Source organism: Octopus bimaculoides, chromosome 2, assembly GCF_046866305.1.
Source record: "Octopus bimaculoides isolate indiv1 chromosome 2, ASM4686630v1, whole genome shotgun sequence".
NCBI classification, from domain to species: Eukaryota; Metazoa; Mollusca; class Cephalopoda; order Octopoda; family Octopodidae; genus Octopus; species Octopus bimaculoides.
Window position 1 is genome coordinate 51590392 of NC_142929.1, and position 20372 is coordinate 51610763.

The window sequence follows — 20372 nt, forward strand, 5'->3', positions numbered from 1 at the left end:
AGTTAAAATATATAATTTTATCTTGTCAAGAATCTCAAGTATAATATCTCTGTTATTTTAATATGTAGCTTATTTCAATAATGAAATATATTTCAATAAAGTTATGTGACGGAAGAAGCTAGCATGCTGAAAACTAACAAATTTGAATGAACTGTAAAACACATTTTTTGATAGTTGTTTTTGTTGCACTCTAAGATATATATCATTTGAAATATTCTAATAAAGCTTTGTTGAGAACATGCATGCTGTATAATAATCAGTACTGCATCATAAAAACTTAATTACAATCTGATAAATATCCTGAATACACTTCACTATAGCATGTAATAAATATTGAACTCTGAAAGGTTCCCAATAGTCTGTTAAAATAGAAAATAAATAGTTATTTACTGCATCATCATTCAATGTAAATATATATTCTTCTGTATATAGGGACCAGGTGGTTTAAAAGGAGGAAAGGGTGATGTGGTAAGTATTTAGCTTCGCACAAATTAAAAAATTAAAATAAGAATATCAAATTTGTGATGAAATATTTTTTCCACTGCTATATATATGTCTCAGCTCAGTAAATTTTCTAAGTAAATGTTATAATTTTCCATAGAAAAATTTGAACCCTCAATTATTTTCAATTAAAAAAAAGTCCAATATTAAATTTTCCATTAGTACCTATAATTTACTTTAAATTCCCTTGCATTAGTCAAATTTTCAAAATTTTATTTAACAATATTTTTTGTGAGAAACATTTCAAAATTTATATATTAACTCTTCAATTTTAAAATTTCAGAAATACTTAGTTATAGAATATCAGATGATATCAATTTATTGGTTATATTTACAGTTCACTTTCCTACCTGTTGCTTCATGTTTGAGAGCCACTGGATTAAGTGAAGACCTCAAATTGATTTCAATCTATTTGATTATATTATCATTCATTATTAATAAACTTTTTATTTCCTTAAGGCTTAGATTTCACTTACCTTATTTTTTAAAAGAAAGGAATATATTCAAGTTTTACTTTAGCTAATAGTTTTACTTTTGTATTGCTTCAGTACAAATTTGTCTTGAAAAGCATTGAATATTATTTAATTTTTTTTTTAATTATTAGTTTATTGAGTGACTCACAGAATTAAGGTTATAATTTAATTACTACCTGCAATTAAGTATTCAGGAAAATGGCATGTTTGATAATTCAAATATTTTAATACTAATTCTATACAACTTACATAACTAAAATATCAACTGCATGATGTTCTATTTGTTAAAATAGATAGAAATTTAAACATCTCAACTATCTTACCTACTTCTCATATTTCTTAAAGTAGGAATATATATATATGAATATAGATTTAAAGCATAGCTATTGCATCATCATCATCATCATCGATAGTGGCATGAATAACTCTCATGGATTTGTAATTAATATTTCATGATTTCATGAAATATTAAACATTTAGTGACTAGCAATCTTCTGTTTCTGACACTCCACTGCACATACAGGTGTGTGGCTGTGTGTGATATGTATAAATGTATGCATGTATGTATAAATACATTTGTGTATAAGTATATGTATAATGAAGGCACATGGCCTACTGGTTAGGATGTTGGGCTCATGAGCACAAGGATATAGGCTTGTTTCTTTGACCTTGTGATATGTCCTTGAGTTAGGCACTTTTATATTGCTCCAGCTGACTTAGCTAAAATGAATATTGGCTGAGTACTGGTACAGCCCCAACACCCCCACCCCCACCCACCCCATTCCCTGGTAGTCACATCATTGATGTTGCACTTGTCAATGATGATAGAGATGAGGGGTCTGCTCACAACATAGGTATGTACAACAATTAGTAAAAGTATATTACATCTTTGATTATGAGTCGTGACCATTTATATATATATATCATAAACACCATTTAACGTCTACTTTTCCATTGGGTCAAATAGAATTTGTTGAGGCAGATCTTCTAGATGCTCTTCCAGTTGCCAGCCCTTCTCTGTTTCCAAAAGAGTTGATATTTCCTCATGGCCAGTTATGCTTTTCACAGAAGACTGGAAATCAACAACATTCTTTGTATAACAGTGATGATTGTATATAGATATACTTGTGTATAGGAGCAGCTGTTGATTGAGTTTTCCTTTGGTTTTAGGCCAGGTCAGTGACTAGTAAAGGAAGTTGAGTAACCATTAACTTCTGGTGGTTTATCACCATCTGTAATTCTTCAGGTCTGAAAGATATAGCAAAAAATTATAGGTAGCAACAGAGTGAATAGCTAGCTTCAAACAAAATACATGTCTTTCATTCAGTTTTAGTCAATGCAATACTTCTGAATTTCATGATTTTAGCTAGCTATTAGGAATAGTCATCAGAGTTTGCAAGATAAGTTGTATTTGGTAGACTAAGCATCTCATTAAAGAAAGTTTATCAGTCAGCTGCTTATTACTATGGAAATTATAAAATTAAACTTTTGCCCTGCCATGTAAAAGATCTTATCACTTATTAAAAAAATAATATATTCCAAATTTATCATTATTTAATTCTTATAGTTAAATATACATCATCCACATAGCATGAATATTATTTTTTCAAGCATCACTTTATTAATATGGCTATATAATGTTGTCTACTATAATCTAACATACAACTAATGTGTTATGTTTTGAGAAGTTTAACCCTACAAAATCAACAAATTCTGTATTGTATTATGTCTATATCCTACTTATGTGTTATTACTTGTGTGTTCCATTTCAGGGACTACCAGGTCCAAAAGGAGACAAAGGAGAAAAGGTATTGTATTAACTTTATTTTGTTCCATGAAATAAAATGTTATTTCTGTTATCTATATACATTAAACTACTTTTAAAAATGAAAATGTTTTATCATCCTGGGTGGAAATCCTGAAGCAGAAATTTTGAGTGTCAGTTTTGCCCAAGTGTAATATTTTCTATTGAATTAACAGAGATGAACACCAATGGTAAATTAATGCCTATCACTATTATCATATCAAGTTTATACTATAAAAGCTGGATATTGTAACATTACACCTTCCTTTACTTAAAATTCAAAACCTCCAATCATCAAACCAATAGTATAATTTTTGCATAACAGCTTCTGAAATCAGTCTAGGTTTTCAAATGAAAATGTGGTTATTGTAACTGTTACATAAAGTGAAGACTACACTCCAATCTCTCTATTAGTTTACAACTAATTGCATTCCTATTATCGAGTTAAAAAACTTGAATTTAATAATCCTAATAGACACAAATGATAATAGAGAGAATAGATGTGCAACTCACACATTAAATATATTGAGTCTATTACAGGCAATCAGCAATACTCTTATGTTTACATACCTTTTCACAATCTGAAAGTAAAGTAAAACTGACACTGAAATATGTTATTGAAATCTTTGAAATATATGAATCAATTTTCCAAAATGTTTGGTCTATACTAAGATCCATTAAGCAACCAGTGCTAAAGCCTATGAAAATTGTTTAGTGAAAGGAATTGTATATGGACCAAGATAACTCTTGCAAAATATGTAAAAATGATTATACATATCTAATATGAATTAAACGGTCAGTATTTCTGATTTTCAACTGCAGGTTGTAAAATATAACATTTTTCAAACCAATAAGGTAATACTGAGATATCAAGGAAGAAAGACAAATAAAAAGAAAGTTAAATGCAATCAAAGTAACAAAATGAATACTTAGAAATTGATCCATTCATAGGCTCCTACAGCACTATGGCATGTGTTTTTCAATTCTATGCTTGTACACTCCAGTTTCCTAATGAAAAAGGAACAGTTATGAAATATGCAACATTTACAGTTTAGTATGAAAAATCCAAATTTCTATTTATTTTTTTAATAAATGTTTCTTTCAGGGTATTCGTGGAGAAACAGGGCAGAAAGGAAATCCTGGATTACCTGGTTATGATGGTATCAAAGGTTCTAAAGTAAGTAAGAAGATTCATGTATATCAATGATATTTTATAGAACAATTTCATGAATTATTGAGAAATGAGCCCTGCAAGGTGGCATGGTTGATGCATCAAGTATCACTGACCATTCTCCATGGCAATGCCATTGTGGTCATATCCATGGAGCACAGCTGAGCCCACTATTCTGGGGCTTACAACCTGTTACTCTCTCCCTCCATCTTCTGCTGCCTTTTGTTTTTCTTTTTCTTTTCATTTCAAGAGTAATTTACTCATATAATGATAGGATGGTTAGGGTTATCAACAATGTTAGTGAAATGATTTCAGCAAGAAAGCCACAGTTGGGTAACATGTCTCCCAGAAACATTTTGTAAAGTAGAACAAAATGGCTTTTGAGGCCTTGAGAGGAAATTATGCTCAAACTTGAAATATAGGCTAAATAAACCTTGAGTCCACATTTAAGTCCTCATTGAAGTAAAGAAAACAGCATAAGATGAACTTTTAAAGTTGTAAGTTTGGTAAATTTGGTAAATAAATATAATTTTGACAGCTTTTGTTCAAATTAAAATGCAAAAGCATCACTTAAATGTATTTTTACACCTGGCTTCAATTAAAATACTTATAATACTTTAGAATAATAAAGAATTAGAATTGCTGTATAATGTATTAAGATTAGAATATCAGTTTGATATTATTATAATGTTAAAATTTTAATTTTCTTTATATTTCTTGTGAATAAATATTGGTTCACTTATTGTTCTTTATTTAATTGAGGAATATTAAATTAACTTTTCTTCTTCATTCTTGTGACATTATAAATTACTTTAAAGTGGTGAGCTGGCAGAATCGTTAGCACACCAGGCAAAATGCTTAACAGTATTTAGTCTGCTGCCTACATTCTGAGTTCAAACTCCGCTTTGGTTGACTCTACCTTTTATCCTTTTGGAGTCAATAAATGAAATACCAGTGAGAGAACACTGGGATCGATGTAATCAACTAGTCTCCTCCCCCAAATTTCAGGCCTTGTGCTTATAGTAGAAAAGGTTTATAAATTACTTTACTTTCTATGATTATGTGTTGGAAAGTACAATACTAATATTTAATCTTTACTGAAAAATTTCCTCTTTGGATACTTTTTCTGTTTTATTTTATTTTTATTCATAATTATGCTGCTTTCTCAGTATCACTTAATTTTTAGTTTGTGATTATTTTATATAACTGTTCTACATTCTACATTATTTTTTTACTAACATGATCTTTAAAATTATGTGGTATCATCAAGGAATTTATGAACTATGGATTAATTAATAGTTTTAATAATTGTTTTTGATAAATTAATATTAAAATTATTTTCTCAGAATCTTATAGGGTTCTGTGTTTTCATTAAAGACAGTATCATTAATTTAATGAATAATTACCTTTTTTTTTTTGATGACTTTGCCATTCAAGGCTAACAATCTACCAGAGAAAATACATGTCGCTAATTACCAACTGGGTCCAGTGGACCCAAAATTTTTCTTTTAATTAAATTTTATTCGAACTACCACTATTTCTTAGCTACATTATAGATACCATTAGGTGAATAAAGAATTACTGTTTCTCACTAATTTTAATTAAAAAAGATACAGCATACAGAATATATTCTAAATTTTAAAAATTACAAAAATACAGAATTACAGCTTTTTATGACAGTGAATGCAGGCAACATTGGAATGTTCTTGGCAAACATGGATATTACAATTCTTACATGTAGTACAAGTTTTCCTGTCTTTTTTGGGGCCGCACAAAGAACATATTCCTTTTTTCTTTGGATGAGGAATCGCAAATGAGGTTGAAGATTGTCTTCTTGTTTGGTTAAGAAATGTTAGTGGAACTAGAAGATTGTTTGCCATGTTCTTGTTTAGCATTAACTCCATTGGTAGACTGAAGGTTAATTATAGAGAATGTAAATTTGGGATCAGTTAATTCCAACTCCTTATCAAATGAAGAGCCATACTTTTAAATCTGTTGAAGATGAAATGACCCTGATGTGATGACTGATGATGAGTTAAACTCCTATAAATACACTTTGTTGCAAACTTTTTTGGTGATCAATAAAACACCATTCCAATACAATTTGGGGTTCTTGTAGATAGAGTGCAAATGAAACCTCAAAATTGCTACTTAAAAAGATCTCTTGTGAAATACAGACAAATAAGACAATATGTCAACAAATATATTATCTTGGAATATTATTAATTATTAATACAAGATCATTCCTAAGAAATAATGCTACAATCCAGCTAAACAGAAAACTTTATCAAACAGGGTCCATGCAAATTAAGTTGAGTCAAGTAGAAAATTGACATATAGACTTCAGAAATATTAGAGTATTAGATGTGATTATGAAAAAAAGGACTATAAAAAAAACTTAATTGAAATATATTTATAATTCATAAATCTTTCTCATCAATAACTTCAAACCAATGTGAATTAAGAATATTTTTTAAGAATCTTCTTTTGTAGGTATTATTTTCATTATCACAACTATCATTATTGTATTATCACAGTTCTAAATCTGTTTATTAAAGCTTACAAACCAAATTAATCATTGAAAGGCGAAACAACAAAATTTCTTATGAGTACTTCAATGATTTCCTGGTTCAGTTTTCAGTTTATATTTTGAAAAAGTACATGAACATGGAACATTGGGTTTATGGTCATCAAACAAAACACTCCTTTATGTTTGCCTAAAGCTTCATGTCTTTTTAAAACCAATATTATTTTTTAATGGTGATGTTGTTTTTAATATTAAATGTTGTTTCAATATTTTAATTTCAAACTTTAGAATAAATACTTTCCTATGTTAATATTCAGCTCCATATTAAAAAATTTAGAATCATTAACTCATACTATACAGATTTATTCATAATAACCTTAATGTTCCTTTATTTATCAATATACAAGTTGAATTTTGAAAATTAAATTAGTTCTGCTTTATTTACAATTAAACTGGATGAAATTACTCAAATATTTTTTTTAAATTTAGCTTTAATCCTACCATTAAATTATGTGTATGAGCCCCAAAATCCAAAGGGCCAAAGAAGCAGCACCTGTCATTGTCTTTATGTAATATAGCTAAATTACATCAGCTTTTTGAAGCCCATTACTTTTTTAAAATAAACTCATGGGGAGTTTTGAACTCAACACTGTGAGTTAATGAAAATATTTCAATTATATAGTTCAGGTATGAATAACATTATCATTTTTTACCCGTGTATTTACTGCCTTGATTGTGAATACAATGAAGTACAGTTAACAAGACAGTGATCTTTCAGCCATTCAATGAACTAAGCTGGCTGCAGCTTACAAAAAAAACCAAAATGTTAAAAACTAGAATAAACGAAATTTGCATCAGTGTATAAAATATTTAAACATAACACACTACATGTATGGTCCACAAAACTGAAAATTCAACATTTAATATGAACTGTTTATGTAAAGGAAGTTGCAACAACTGCTATTAATATATATATTTTCCTTTTTAGACAGGAGTGAAGCGTTCAGTTAAACTTCAAGATGGATTAATCCATCTAAAGGTATTTGTTACTAACCCACTTCTTAAATTCACTTATTTATAAATTTATGGTTTAAATTTATATCAATATCATTTATTTCAAAATAATTCCATCATCACTTCGTTAAAGAATGTCATTTGAAATTAAATCCATCTTACTAAAATCTTTTATTATTGTATTAATTTATTTTATAACAGAGTGTATTTCACTTTGTGATGTTGCCTCTGTAAATATCTTCGAAAAAACGGTCTGCAGCATAGGAAATTTCTAAGTATTTACATCATTATTAACATTTAAATAATATTATCTTTCTTTCTTCCTAGATGTGATACATTAATTTCTCACAATTCTGTTTGTATTATTAATTACACATTCATAATGATATACTTTTTTTCTAGGATGCTACATATGAAGTTATAACCATTAAGGTTTGTGCTTAGATCCTCAGATTTTTGCATGTTTTCTTACAACTGCACTTTTATTTCTCAAAAAGGTAGCTTCTAAATCAACTCATTTTCTTTCTAATTATTGACATCTGATATTGAAGTTAGAAAAACTTGAAAGAAACATGCATATTATCTTCATCATCATCATCATCATCATCATCATCATCATCGTGACATGCATGTTTCTTTCAACTTTTCCTATCTTCAGCACAGCATTTACTAGAGGTCCACCAAACATACCAACTTTGATCTAGACATCAGAGAGCTCTCAGTTCATAAAATGGATTTTGAAAAGCTACACCTCAAAATTCTAAGGCTTTTACTAGCTGTTTTATAAATCCTAGTTTTGTATAAATTTGGGGGTAATAAAACCTTTTAGGTCTCGCAAGTGGCTGCCTGATCGCATTTAATTTTCTTGGCTGTAATTCCTACTGTGGAGGTCCAGTGAACTTAATGATAATGATCACTAACACCCCTGTTTTATCATAAACAAAGGAAAAAGGCAATCATCTTGAAATCCCCTTACACATCTCACTTAAATTCTATTCAGGTGATTTTCTCAAATAGCTGTTGTACATTTTCATTATATTCTTTCATTTGCCCTAAGTAGTAGAGGTGGTTATTGGTTTCAATTGTGAAGTTATCTGTACTTCTAATTACTAAGAGCTTGTAAGCTCAGCTTACAGGTTCTTAATAAAAGTACAAGTTTCATAGTAATCTAACCACAATAAATATTAATTCCATTTACAGATACTTGTGATATCAGTAGGCTATAGAAGACAATGTCTGGATACTGATGGGTTTACCTTCACTATCTATCATCATTGTAATGTCAAGAATGCAAGGAAACATAATCATCATCATGATTCTCTCCATATTCTGGGAATACTCATTCTCATACCTTTTAGCTATCCTTCATGAATAGATTAACAACTTGCACATATTACATGGCGGTGAGGGTAGCAAAGATTGTTTTAGTCACTGGTAGTTACTCTGAAGTACATCCTTTATGCTGTCCAAAAATTGGCAGAATTCAAAATTTCATGTGATGTTAGTTTGAGTCCAACAAAATATCTATAAAGATAATGCATTTAGCCGGTTTTGGCATTTTTACTTGAAATAGCAGTTGAATTTTCCTTGGGCTATAGGCTATTGTCTTAAACAAAAATGACACACCATCTGAATAAAATACGGGATGACATGGCTTGAATGCCTTTTATCATAATTTTGTTCACTTAAGGCTAACTTATTGATAAACAATTACAAAACAAGGTGAGAAAATGAGTTAATTTACAACTAAATGCTACTATCTTTTTCCACTTTCAGATTCATATTTCTCAAAAGCAAGCATGACGGAAAATATTTACTGCATTTATTTTTCTTCTTTTTGATATTTTATTTTATTTTAAGTTCTGCTTTAGTCTTTACACAAGGAACATTTAACTAGAATGAATGTGCATGTTTTAATCTTCAGTTTGTTTTGCATGTATTGTTAGGGAGACCGTGGCCCCAAAGGCTTACCAGGTGCTCTTGGGGAAGATGCAGAAATAAGAATTATTGAATTAAAGGTAAATAGATATTTTAACTGATTTTAGAGATTTAAAAAAATATATATACAGTGTAGCTTTTAATTAACCACGACATTTAAATATAAATATATTATATATTGGGTCATTCCATGAATAATGCAGTTTTTTATACGTGAAGACCTTCTTTATCCTGGGGTGCCGATGTTTCTCTTTTCCTTAACCACTGTCTTTGGTGCTTTACATTTTTATAAAGAACCCATTTCTCATCACCAGTCACCATTTGGTCCAAAAAAGGTTCATTCATGAGACGTGACAGCAAGGAAGAATATACATTCACTCTTTGCACACGATTAGACTCAGCAAGTTTGTGAGGAACCCATTCACCCAATTTGCTAACTTTTTCAATGGCATACAGGTGTCAATTAATGGTCGAATGATCAAATTGAAGCTTCTCTGCTAGTTCCTCAACAGTTTCGATGGGAATTTGTTCCACCAGGTTTTGCAGAATGTCCTTGTCAAGCTCTACAGATCTTCCAGGACAAGAACTTGGAATTTCTGGAACCACTGTTGACATTGGCTTACACTCATTATTCAATCCCCATATACTGCATTAATATTCTTTGTACTTTCCATTGAGTTGTTGCTGTTATTGAACTCATAAAGCAAAATATGCCGAATATGCTCCTTTGTCACTTCCATTATAGCTTTGAAAAAATATCTGTTAAAATCGAACTGCACTCTTCAAAACTTGCACTAAGAATAAGCACAAGGTAAAATTACTACCAGCTTTTATAGTAAGTTGATGCAGGTAGTTTATCCCGTCCCCCTCCAACTTTAAGTTGATGCAATTGAAAAAAACCACATTATTTATGATATATACACACATGTATACATTCAGTATAGGTTTTAATTAGCCATGATTTTTAATAATAAAACTGTTATTTTCACCCTTTCATTACCGTATTTATTTTGAGATGCTCTATGTTTCTTTCAATTAATTTTAAATATAACAAAGAATTAAGTAAAATAACTTATAAGTCATAACATAATTTGTGTCTATGGTTTCATGGAAGATTTTAACTCAAGACTTAAGAAAACAAAACATTTGTACTACAGAGCCAGAGGTAGTTTCAGCTGGGTTTTTATCAAAAGGGTTAAAGCATATTTATGGCTAAAGTAGGGCATCACAGGTTTTTGACTGCTCTTGCTATAGCAGTTGCTTATACAAGTTGTCACTTGTTAATATAAATAGTTACTCTATTTACTCTAGCTTTATAGTTCCATCCATTGAAGGATTCTCATCACTAGATAACCAGACATTTTGATAAGTTTATACTACCAAATAGTCACCATATTGATATTGCAGAAAGTAAAATGGAAGACATAATTTTACTATATCTCCAAAAGCTATATTAACATCACATAAGTGAAATAGAATAGCTAAATTTGCAAAACAGCTGATGTATTGCACAGTTCAAGCTATATCAATACAATATGGACATGGAATGATAAATTTGTATTAAATTGAGTTTACAAAGTTCTATTATGCAGGAATTTTTTTCCTTTGAATCCTCAAATAAAGCTTTTACATCACGAGAAGACCATTTTAGATTTCATTCATGGAAGCAATATACAAATAGGTGATTTCTTTTATTTGATTAGCAAAATTTATTATTATCATGATTTTTTTCCTGCACATGGCTTTAGGATGCAACATAGACAGTTGCATATGCATATTAAATTTTAAAATTCCTCTTATTGTTTAAATAGCACTTCTTTTTATTTCTTAACTGTAATAAAGTGTTATTTCTTAGTGCTTGCATTATTGTTTTACATTCAAATGCATGTAAATGTTTATTTGTGTTAAACTTTCAAAACATTCCCAAACTGTGTTTCAAAACATTTTGCTAGATTAAACAGATTTATTCAAAGCATGTAGCTTACTTATGTTGCATGATTACATCTGCTTTAGGCAAATTACCATAATGAAATTTACTATTATAATCATTTCTACTATATTACTAGACATGTACCATTACAATTCTTATTTACTGTATAAGATTTATTTATATTGTAACAATCAAATCTTGAATCTTAACCAGTTGGGAGAATTTTCTTCAAGTCCACAATCATAAGGCAGTTCATTGTTTTTTTCTGTATCTATATATATAAAAATGAGAATGTCTGTCTGTCTGTCTGTCTGTGTGAATCCCTAAAACTCGAGAACTACGCAACCAATTTCATTCAAATTTTACACATGTTTTAGTGCAAAAAAATTATTAACTTCTTGCAGAATTCGAGCACACGGCAACATAATATCTCCTCCACTATTTAAGTATTACGTGTCAAAAGTGAAACAAAAACACTCATGTCAAATAATTTCACTTTAAAAATGAAACTATTCCACTAACTGAAACAATCACATTTCGATACTGTAGTGACAGATACTTTCACAGAGAGAGAAAGAGAGAAAGAGAGAGACAGAAAGAAAGAGAGAGAGAAAGAGAGAGAGAGAGAGATGTATATGTATACATATAGATGTATATGTATACATATAGATGTACACGTATATGTATATATATATATAGATCTATACATACATGTATATGTATACATATGTGTAGATGTATATATATATATATAGATGTACATGTAATATGTACACATATATACATATATACATGCATACAGATATCTATACATATATACACCCATCACACACACATACACATGCACACAAACACACACATTAGTCATTTGTTTTCTTATCCAAAACTACGTCAAAAGTACTGAATGGATCTTTATGAAATTTGGAAATTATATTCTTTGCATAACGGCCATAACTTCCATGAAAATTCATATATTTTTGATGTTGATGAAATTTTAACCCGAACATAACAGATGAGCATTATTTAGAAAATGATGTCACACGTTATCGAGGCTACCATTCTTTCTGGATGTGCAAAAGGGGATGACGTCTTTATTCCAAGAATTCCTCTTACTCCATCAGGAGCAGACATTCCTTTTACATTCAGAAGACTACAATTCCCCCTTCGTGTGACTTTTGCCATGTCCATAAACAAATATCAGGGTCAAACACTGTATGTAGCTGGTCTTCTCTTGGAAGAGCCCTGCTTCTCACATGGACAACTGTATGTTGGCTGCTCAAGAGTGGGCAGCAACAAAAAACCTATTTGTATATGCTCCACAAGGGAAAACAAAGAACATAGTTTACAATGAGGTGTTATAATCACAACAGCAAGAAAGTATGTACATGATCACCTTCTTTTACGAAACTTCATTGACTTTCATATATTTATATTGATATACATATATATATACGTGTGTTTGGGTGCGTGTGTGTATATACATCTCTATATATAAAGATGATGCGTAGTCTAGACAGCGTTTTTAGATTTCATTATTCTCTTTAACCCGGGCAACGCCGGGTATTTCTGCTAGTCTCCTATATAATTTAGAAGTGCCAAATCGAAATAATTTGTTTTTTTAATATAGTCATTAAACATTATTTCCTAGCAATCACTATCTTTTTATTTTCATTATTTCTTGTTTACTTCTTTCAACTTTTTCTTTCCATTTCTTTCTGCACATACAATTAGTTAGTCATTTTCATTACTAGGTTGTGTTAGGTAAATAATAAAAAAAACATACAGAACTTAAATATTACATTAAAACAACCTGTATTATATTTATTATTTTAAGTAACCATATTTCTGCTGCTGCTTGTTCATTTGTCTGTTTATGGTGAATTTTGGTTAAAGTATTATATAACATAAACATTGAAGTTAAAATTAAGAAAATTTTCATTGAGCATGCATTTTTTTCTAAGACATCATTGTAATTCATTTTCTCATGTCTCTTATGCCTTTTATTATATTACTTTGTCCAAGGTCAACATTAACTTTGTTGCAAATTTTTATGTTGTTTCTTTAAATAATATTAATCACAATACCAGTAGTTATCCATTATAGATTTCTTTCTTGCTCATACCAATAGATCTGTTTGTATCATACGGAAAAAGTTAATGAAATCAAATTTAATCTAGCTTTACCTGATGTTACTAAAAGAACAATAGTTTATGTATTTTTACATTATTGCTAAGAAAGAAACACATTATACTGAAGAAAATTTTAACTTTTCCTTGCTGAATGTAATGAAAGCAAAAATATTTACTAAGTATCCTTTTATGAAGTCTAGACAGTTACAGATTTGATAAGTTATAGTTAGCTCACTTTCTAAAGAATTAAAATCAACTGTAATAAATTCTGTAAACATTTGTTTTTATTTACTTTGTTTTTTATACTTTAAAATTAAATACAATTTTTATTTCCATTTTAAACTTTTAGGGCGAACCAGGTGACGCAGGGCGTCCTGGTCCTCCAGGTCCTAAAGGCACACCTGGTCTGCCAGGATTTGATGGATTAACAGGTGCACCAGGAGAACCAGTAATATTTTTATTTTATTTCTATTCAAACTTTATTAAAACTTTGCTAGAAATTTAATATTTATCAAATAATTAAAACTTTTTAATATTACTGTTTATAATAGAAATGGTGTAATATTTACATTTCTTTAATACAGTGTAAATAAAATAGTGTTATTGAAAAGACATCATTCAAAGAAAAAAGAAATACAGTATTTAGTAGTGCCATTGCTGTATGGTTTAGAAGTTAGGTTTGCAGCCTAATGAATCTAAGTTCAATCTCACTGCACAGAACCTTGGGCAAGTGCCTTTCTACCATAGCCTTGGATTGAGTAATGCCTTTCGAGTGAAACTTGATATTTGGACACTATGCAGTAGCCAAGTGTGCTTTCAATGAAAACCATAAACATCTGGAAAAAAATTGATAAAATTGGTGTTTTGCAACAAAAATACTTTGTGACATTTGTTCTGAGTTGCACAGATGCTCCCTTGACACTCTTACCGTTTAAACAAAATGGGTTAAAATAAGTGATTGGTCCACTGGAAACATCTTAAAAATTGAAGTATATGCAATATAAAAAGAAAACAAATAAAGTTTAACTGGAACTGGTAAGCCAGAGAGCTGTACAAAGCTCCAGTCTGATTTTGGCTTGGTTTCTACAGCATGAGTGCCTTTTACATGAATGCCTTTTATGTGTCACCATCACAGGTGCTTTTTACCTGTTATTGTTATGGGTACCTTTTACGTGTCACCAACATGAGTGCCTTTTACATGTCACTGTCATGGGTGCCTTTTATGTGTCACTAGCACAGTCCACAACTACAATTCCATTTGGCCTGATGAGTCTTCCCAAGTACAGCAAACTGTCAAAGGTCTCAAACATTTGCCATTGCCTCTGTGAGGCCCAATATGCTTCACCACCTCATCCCATATCTTCTTGTGTCTACCTTTTTCACAGGTTCCCTCCACAGTTAGGGATTAGCACTTCTTTATACAACTGTCCTTGTCCATATGCATCACATGACCAAACCAGCACGGTCTTCTCTTTTACACACCACATCTGATACCTCTTATACCCAATTTTTCACTCAACATGCTTACACTCTGTTGTACATGCACACTGACATTGCACATCCAGTGAAGCATACTAGCTTCATTTCTTTCAAGCCTTCGCACATCCTCTGCAATCACAGCCTGTTTCACTGCCATGTAGTATAGCTGTCTGCTCATAGGCATCATACAATCTCCCTTTCACTTTGAGGGAGAGGCTCTTTGTTACCAACAAAGGTAGAAGCTCTCTTTGTTACCAACAAAAGTAGAGCAGTGATGCTCATTTACAACCATCTTATGGTATCAAGTCAAAAGAATACCCACACATACATACACATACCTCACATATATACATGCTTCTATATTTGTGATGAGATTTATGCAGCCTGGTTCTATCATAGAAGACACTTGCTTAAGGTGCCATGCAATGGGATTGAACTCCAAACCAAATGGTTGAGAAGCATGCTGATATATCATGTGTTGGCATATATATTTAATATCAGCTACTAATTTATATCTTTCTTTCATTTGTCTTTTATTTAAAAATCAGTATATTAGTTTACTTTAAACAATAATGATTCAGACTGTGTGACTGTGTGCAAAGATATTTTATGGACAAATTTATGTTATTCTTTTATGTGTTTCAGCTTTGAGGCTGAAATTTTTTACTGATTAAAAAATTTTAAATACTTTTGTTTTATAGGGTCCCGTTGGTCCACGTGGCCCACCTGTAAGTAATGCTTTTTCTTCATACATTTTTCCTTTTATATTTTTGCTAACTTCTTTTTTGAATAAATTTAGGTTAGTCCTTTCATAGAATCCCTTCTCTTTTGGGTCATACATGATTCCAATTTCTATAATTGACAAAAATCAAATATCTCGTTAGATAGGATGGAAGTCTGTAACAAGTTTTAATTTTCACAACCACATATTACACCTTATTTGATTTGCAATTTTATTAGAGTTAAAATATTTTTAACCCTTTCATTACTATATTTCTAACCAAAAATACACCCCTTGTGTGTTTCAGTGAAATTCTAATATCATCACGAATTTAGACTGGTTTCATAAAATGACTAACTTTTTTTATCTATTAACATATTAATGTGATTTTTAGAACACAATAAGTAAAAACAGGTAAATTCAACTATATATAAATTATTTTAATTTTCTTAAAACATCACCATAGAAAATTAGTTATTAGTTAACCAATTGAGTATAAAACAAAATTTTAATATAGAAGAATTGTGCACATTACTGGATTATCAGTTGAACTTAAATGCATACAAGACAGGTGTAACATTAAATGTAAAAATCAAATGAAATACTGGAATTTGAAGAAAACTAGAAAATGAAATATAGTCACACACACACATAAATACAGAGAAACCTATAATAATGATTCATAATAAAAATTTATCACCCATCTTACAGGTAAATTTAAATTACCAGTAAATTAAAATTGGAAAAACTAATTATAAAATCAAATCATAAATTAATTTTATTGACTCTTAATGGACACTTAACTTTTTAAGACGTTGCTATAAATTTTGAAAGACATTCAAATATTTTAATTATTAATAATAATTTTTTACTTAATTATTATATAGTAAGGTTAATTCCTATTAAGGTGCTTAATATAATGAGTAAGTAATTAATTATAGCGATGTAAAGTATCTAAGCTTCAATTAAGCATGATGTAGAAATCTTATCTATAATTTTTGTTCCTTAATTATCCACCGAGATCTTTACAAATTGTATATATTATTAATTATATAATAATGTTAATTCCTATAAAAGGGTATAATGTAATAAATAAATAGGTATTTAATTATCTTATCTGTTATTTTTATTCTTTAGTTATCTAGCAAATCATCATCATCATCATCATCGTTTAACGTCCGCTTTCCATGCTAGCATGGGTTGGACGACTTGACTGAGGACTGGTGAAACCGGATGGCAACACCAGGCTCCAATCTAAATTTGGCAGAGTTTCTACAGCTGGATGCCCTTCCTAACGCCAACCACTCAGAGAGTGTAGTAGGTGCTTTTACGTGTCACCTGCACGAAGGCCAGTCTCTCTCTCTATATATATATATAAGGAGAGAGTGGAATATTCATTATCCATAAGTTTGAGTTTCACTTGTTACTCTGGTGTTTCAAGTTACTAAATTCTGAGCCATTGATTAAATTTTTTTATTAGTAGAAATAAGTAAATGGAGCCCAGTCAGTTCAAACAATACAGACCCCAGTTATTCAATCAGCCAAACTTCCTATTTACTAAGTATTCCACAGATACCTGTACCTTTAATGCAATTCAAAGACAGAATCAACTGAAATCACACAGAAATGATAATTTGTGATTGTGATCATGATAATGAGTCAACATTACAATGTAACAAGATTGGTCCTTTCAGTAACAGGTACATTTTATCTAATGGACTATATATAATAAAAATTAATAATATTTCAGTTATTGAGATTTCAGTCAATAGATTTGTGGGTATTACATTTCATATAATGCAAAAAGAATATAACGAGTATTTATGATGGAAAATTTGTGGTATTTATATGCACATCAAGAAATAATACTTGAGGATAAAACCAGTACAATAGCAGGGTTTAAAATATACTACCTTAATTAGCCCTTACTTAAGTTAAAATTATAATTAAAAGGAACTACATGTGTTTCTGTATTGGAAGATCAGAATATATGTAATGATCATATCTATAATTCTACCAACACATCTTCAGGTTCATTTTTCATAATATTGTTCAGCTACTTGAAATCATCATAAAAATTAAGCGTTAAATTAAAAATTAAAAAAATAAACTTTACAAAATTAAGGCTTAAAAAATTGAAAATTATTAGTTATAAATTATAAATATAAATTAGCATACCTATATCAAACTTTATATGTCTCCTGGGAAAGACTGTGATTGGGACCAGTCTCCTCAGAAAAATCAATATGAAAGACAGTTTTCAAATTTTTACACCATTCATTTTTATGTTACTACCTGAGTTATCATCAGAATCATTGGTTTCACTTTCAGAAATAGAAATATTAAATTCATACTCACACACCACATGGTTTTTGTGTTCGTTGTATAGTTTACTTGGTTTTTCTATGTCCTTAGTCAAAAATCCCTCAAATTCTGATTCATTATTTGACAACATGAAATATGTCATCAGTATCAAAAATTTTCAAAATACCGATGTAGAAAAAATGTGGAAAAAATCTCCAAAAATTCACAGAGATTAGATCTCACACCAAATAATGTCAGATACAGCAACTCAATTGTCTAGGTAGTGAAATCACATTCTCACAAGTGTACTAATTAAATTCACACTGATATTTGCATTTAAATATGACTAGGTTATTTCAGCCATTTTCAGCTAGGTTGGTAACATAAGCCCATATAATTGTCAGTCAGCTATGGCCAGACTGGTAATGTTCTAAAGTGTACTGCCTTGCTGTTCTGAGTTTCTGATATCGTATTGCTTTACCATTTGAATAAAAATTTATATTTATAAATATATAATATAGTCAGTCCTTTCCAATATATAATTTTTTTTTATTTAATTTATAATCTTACATACTTTGTTATATCAGAAACTCTGCATATCCACATTCTATTTCATATGCTTATGTCATTTCTTGTTTTGCAATGTCTTTCTGAATTATGTACAGAATTTATGAAGAATGTAATATCCATATTATAATAGTTTCGGTTTTACTTACATTATGTGAATATCTGAATTTTTTTATTTTTGTTTTGAAGGGTCCATCAGGTAAAGATGGATTGCCTGGACGTCCAGTAAGTATCTTCTTAATATATACTATTCCAAATAATTTTCTTTGATTATAATTTGTTCTGTATATCCATATTTTAAAATTACCAAGAAAATTAATATTCTAAAATATGCATGATACATATACTGCAGTTACCAAATTCTAATATATTCTCAATAAAAATGAAAGCCAAATATATTTTTTTATAGTTCTGCTATCTGAAAATGAATATTCAGGTTGGAAAATCATAACCAAATAAAATACAGAGTTACCATTGAAGGCTCTAACTTACAAATTTATTATAAAGGCTCTAGTATATTTGGGCAAGGTACTTAACTCTACCTCACTATATTTGTAAAAATATTTTGGTTACCTAAATTCCAAGAGAATATAAAATCTCATAAGTATTCCTAGGCCAGTAAATGTCAATGATTTTTTTTATGTTTCTTTAAAAAAACAACTTAATTTAAAAGGAAATGCACTTGAGATTCATTTTAATTTGTTGATTTTATTTTACCTTAAATTCTTCAGACTTGTTTCACATGCATTAAAATCTTAATCTAATCAATATATTACTAGTTTAGTTGGACTAACTGGAAATAGATACTACAATGTAGAAACAACCCTTAGTTGCATGCAAGAACAACAGTATAAAATTGACAAAGGATCCATAAGCTTACAGTGCTGAGTTCAACTCTTGAATATTGGGACAAGTATTCAGTTTAGTTCTGAGTGCTCAGCTTTTCAGTACTGTGTACCCAATATTCTCTTCTTCTTCGAGCAGATGTTTGCAATTATATTGGTTCAGATTCTTATTCAAATTATAAGTTAATATGTGATTGCTGGTATGTAAAATCCATTTCCATTTTAAATTTATAAGTAAGAACCCCAAAGTGAACATCTTCTAAGTCATTATAAATAGTCATCATCAACTAGACATGCTATATTTAGTCACTGAACTATCATAACTCTATTAAGATACTTACACAATATATTAATGTTAGCTGCGATAACTTGACAGATTTAAATGCATATATATTCAAAACTGCTATACAAAGCCATATTCCTGAGCAAGGAAAGTTCAGCTAACTTAACACTAAATCAGGTCTTCAAATTGCTTCAAATTTCTGCTGGAAAGAAGCTTATTTTGATTCTGTTCTTCAGATTATTTACAAATGCATTTTTAAAAATTCTATTCACAATCCAGTGTCATTATGAATTATTATTTTCATTTTGGCATCTCTCTACAATAGCCAAGATAGATTTTGTTAAGCCATAAATTTACATTGACTTTCCATGTTACTTTTATTGTGACTAGTTTCTGCTAATTCTGATTTTTTAAAGTCAATATGTATTGTTATACATTGGCAGAAAAGGAATTCTGGAGATGCATTAAACAGAATGTTTGGTATGGATGTTGGAGAGGCTAGAAGGTGATAAGATACATATAGACCACTGCAATAGTGCATTTTTATTTCATCCATCAGAATCATTGTAGTAAATTTGGAAAACACTCTTTTGCAGTATAACTGAAAAATATTTTTTTAAACTCTTAATGAGATCATAGTTTTCAATTTTACCTACATTTCTCCATACGGACAGGTAGATCACCAA

General features: G+C 29.8%; 1 protein-coding gene across 43 annotated transcripts in view; it reads left to right on the forward strand.

Annotated features, from left to right (window-relative positions):
* The window catches only part of LOC106873237 (uncharacterized), a 229508-nt gene that overhangs the window by 133362 nt on the left and 75774 nt on the right, over positions 1 to 20372 (forward strand). For 32 of the 43 annotated variants that reach the window (XM_052977064.2, XM_089345236.1, XM_089345289.1 and 29 more), the window contains 8 exons: positions 433 to 468; positions 2747 to 2782; positions 3884 to 3955; positions 7465 to 7515; positions 7893 to 7922; positions 13837 to 13935; positions 15668 to 15694; positions 18748 to 18783. In XM_052977064.2, coding sequence (XP_052833024.1) covers positions 433 to 468; positions 2747 to 2782; positions 3884 to 3955; positions 7465 to 7515; positions 7893 to 7922; positions 13837 to 13935; positions 15668 to 15694; positions 18748 to 18783 — 387 coding nt within the window. Of the gene's footprint in view, positions 1 to 432; positions 469 to 2746; positions 2783 to 3883; positions 3956 to 7464; positions 7516 to 7892; positions 7923 to 9436; positions 9509 to 13836; positions 13936 to 15667; positions 15695 to 18747; positions 18784 to 20372 lie in introns of all 43 variants that reach the window. The other 11 variants (XM_089345199.1, XM_089345103.1, XM_089345115.1 and 8 more) reach the window with 2 other exon arrangements.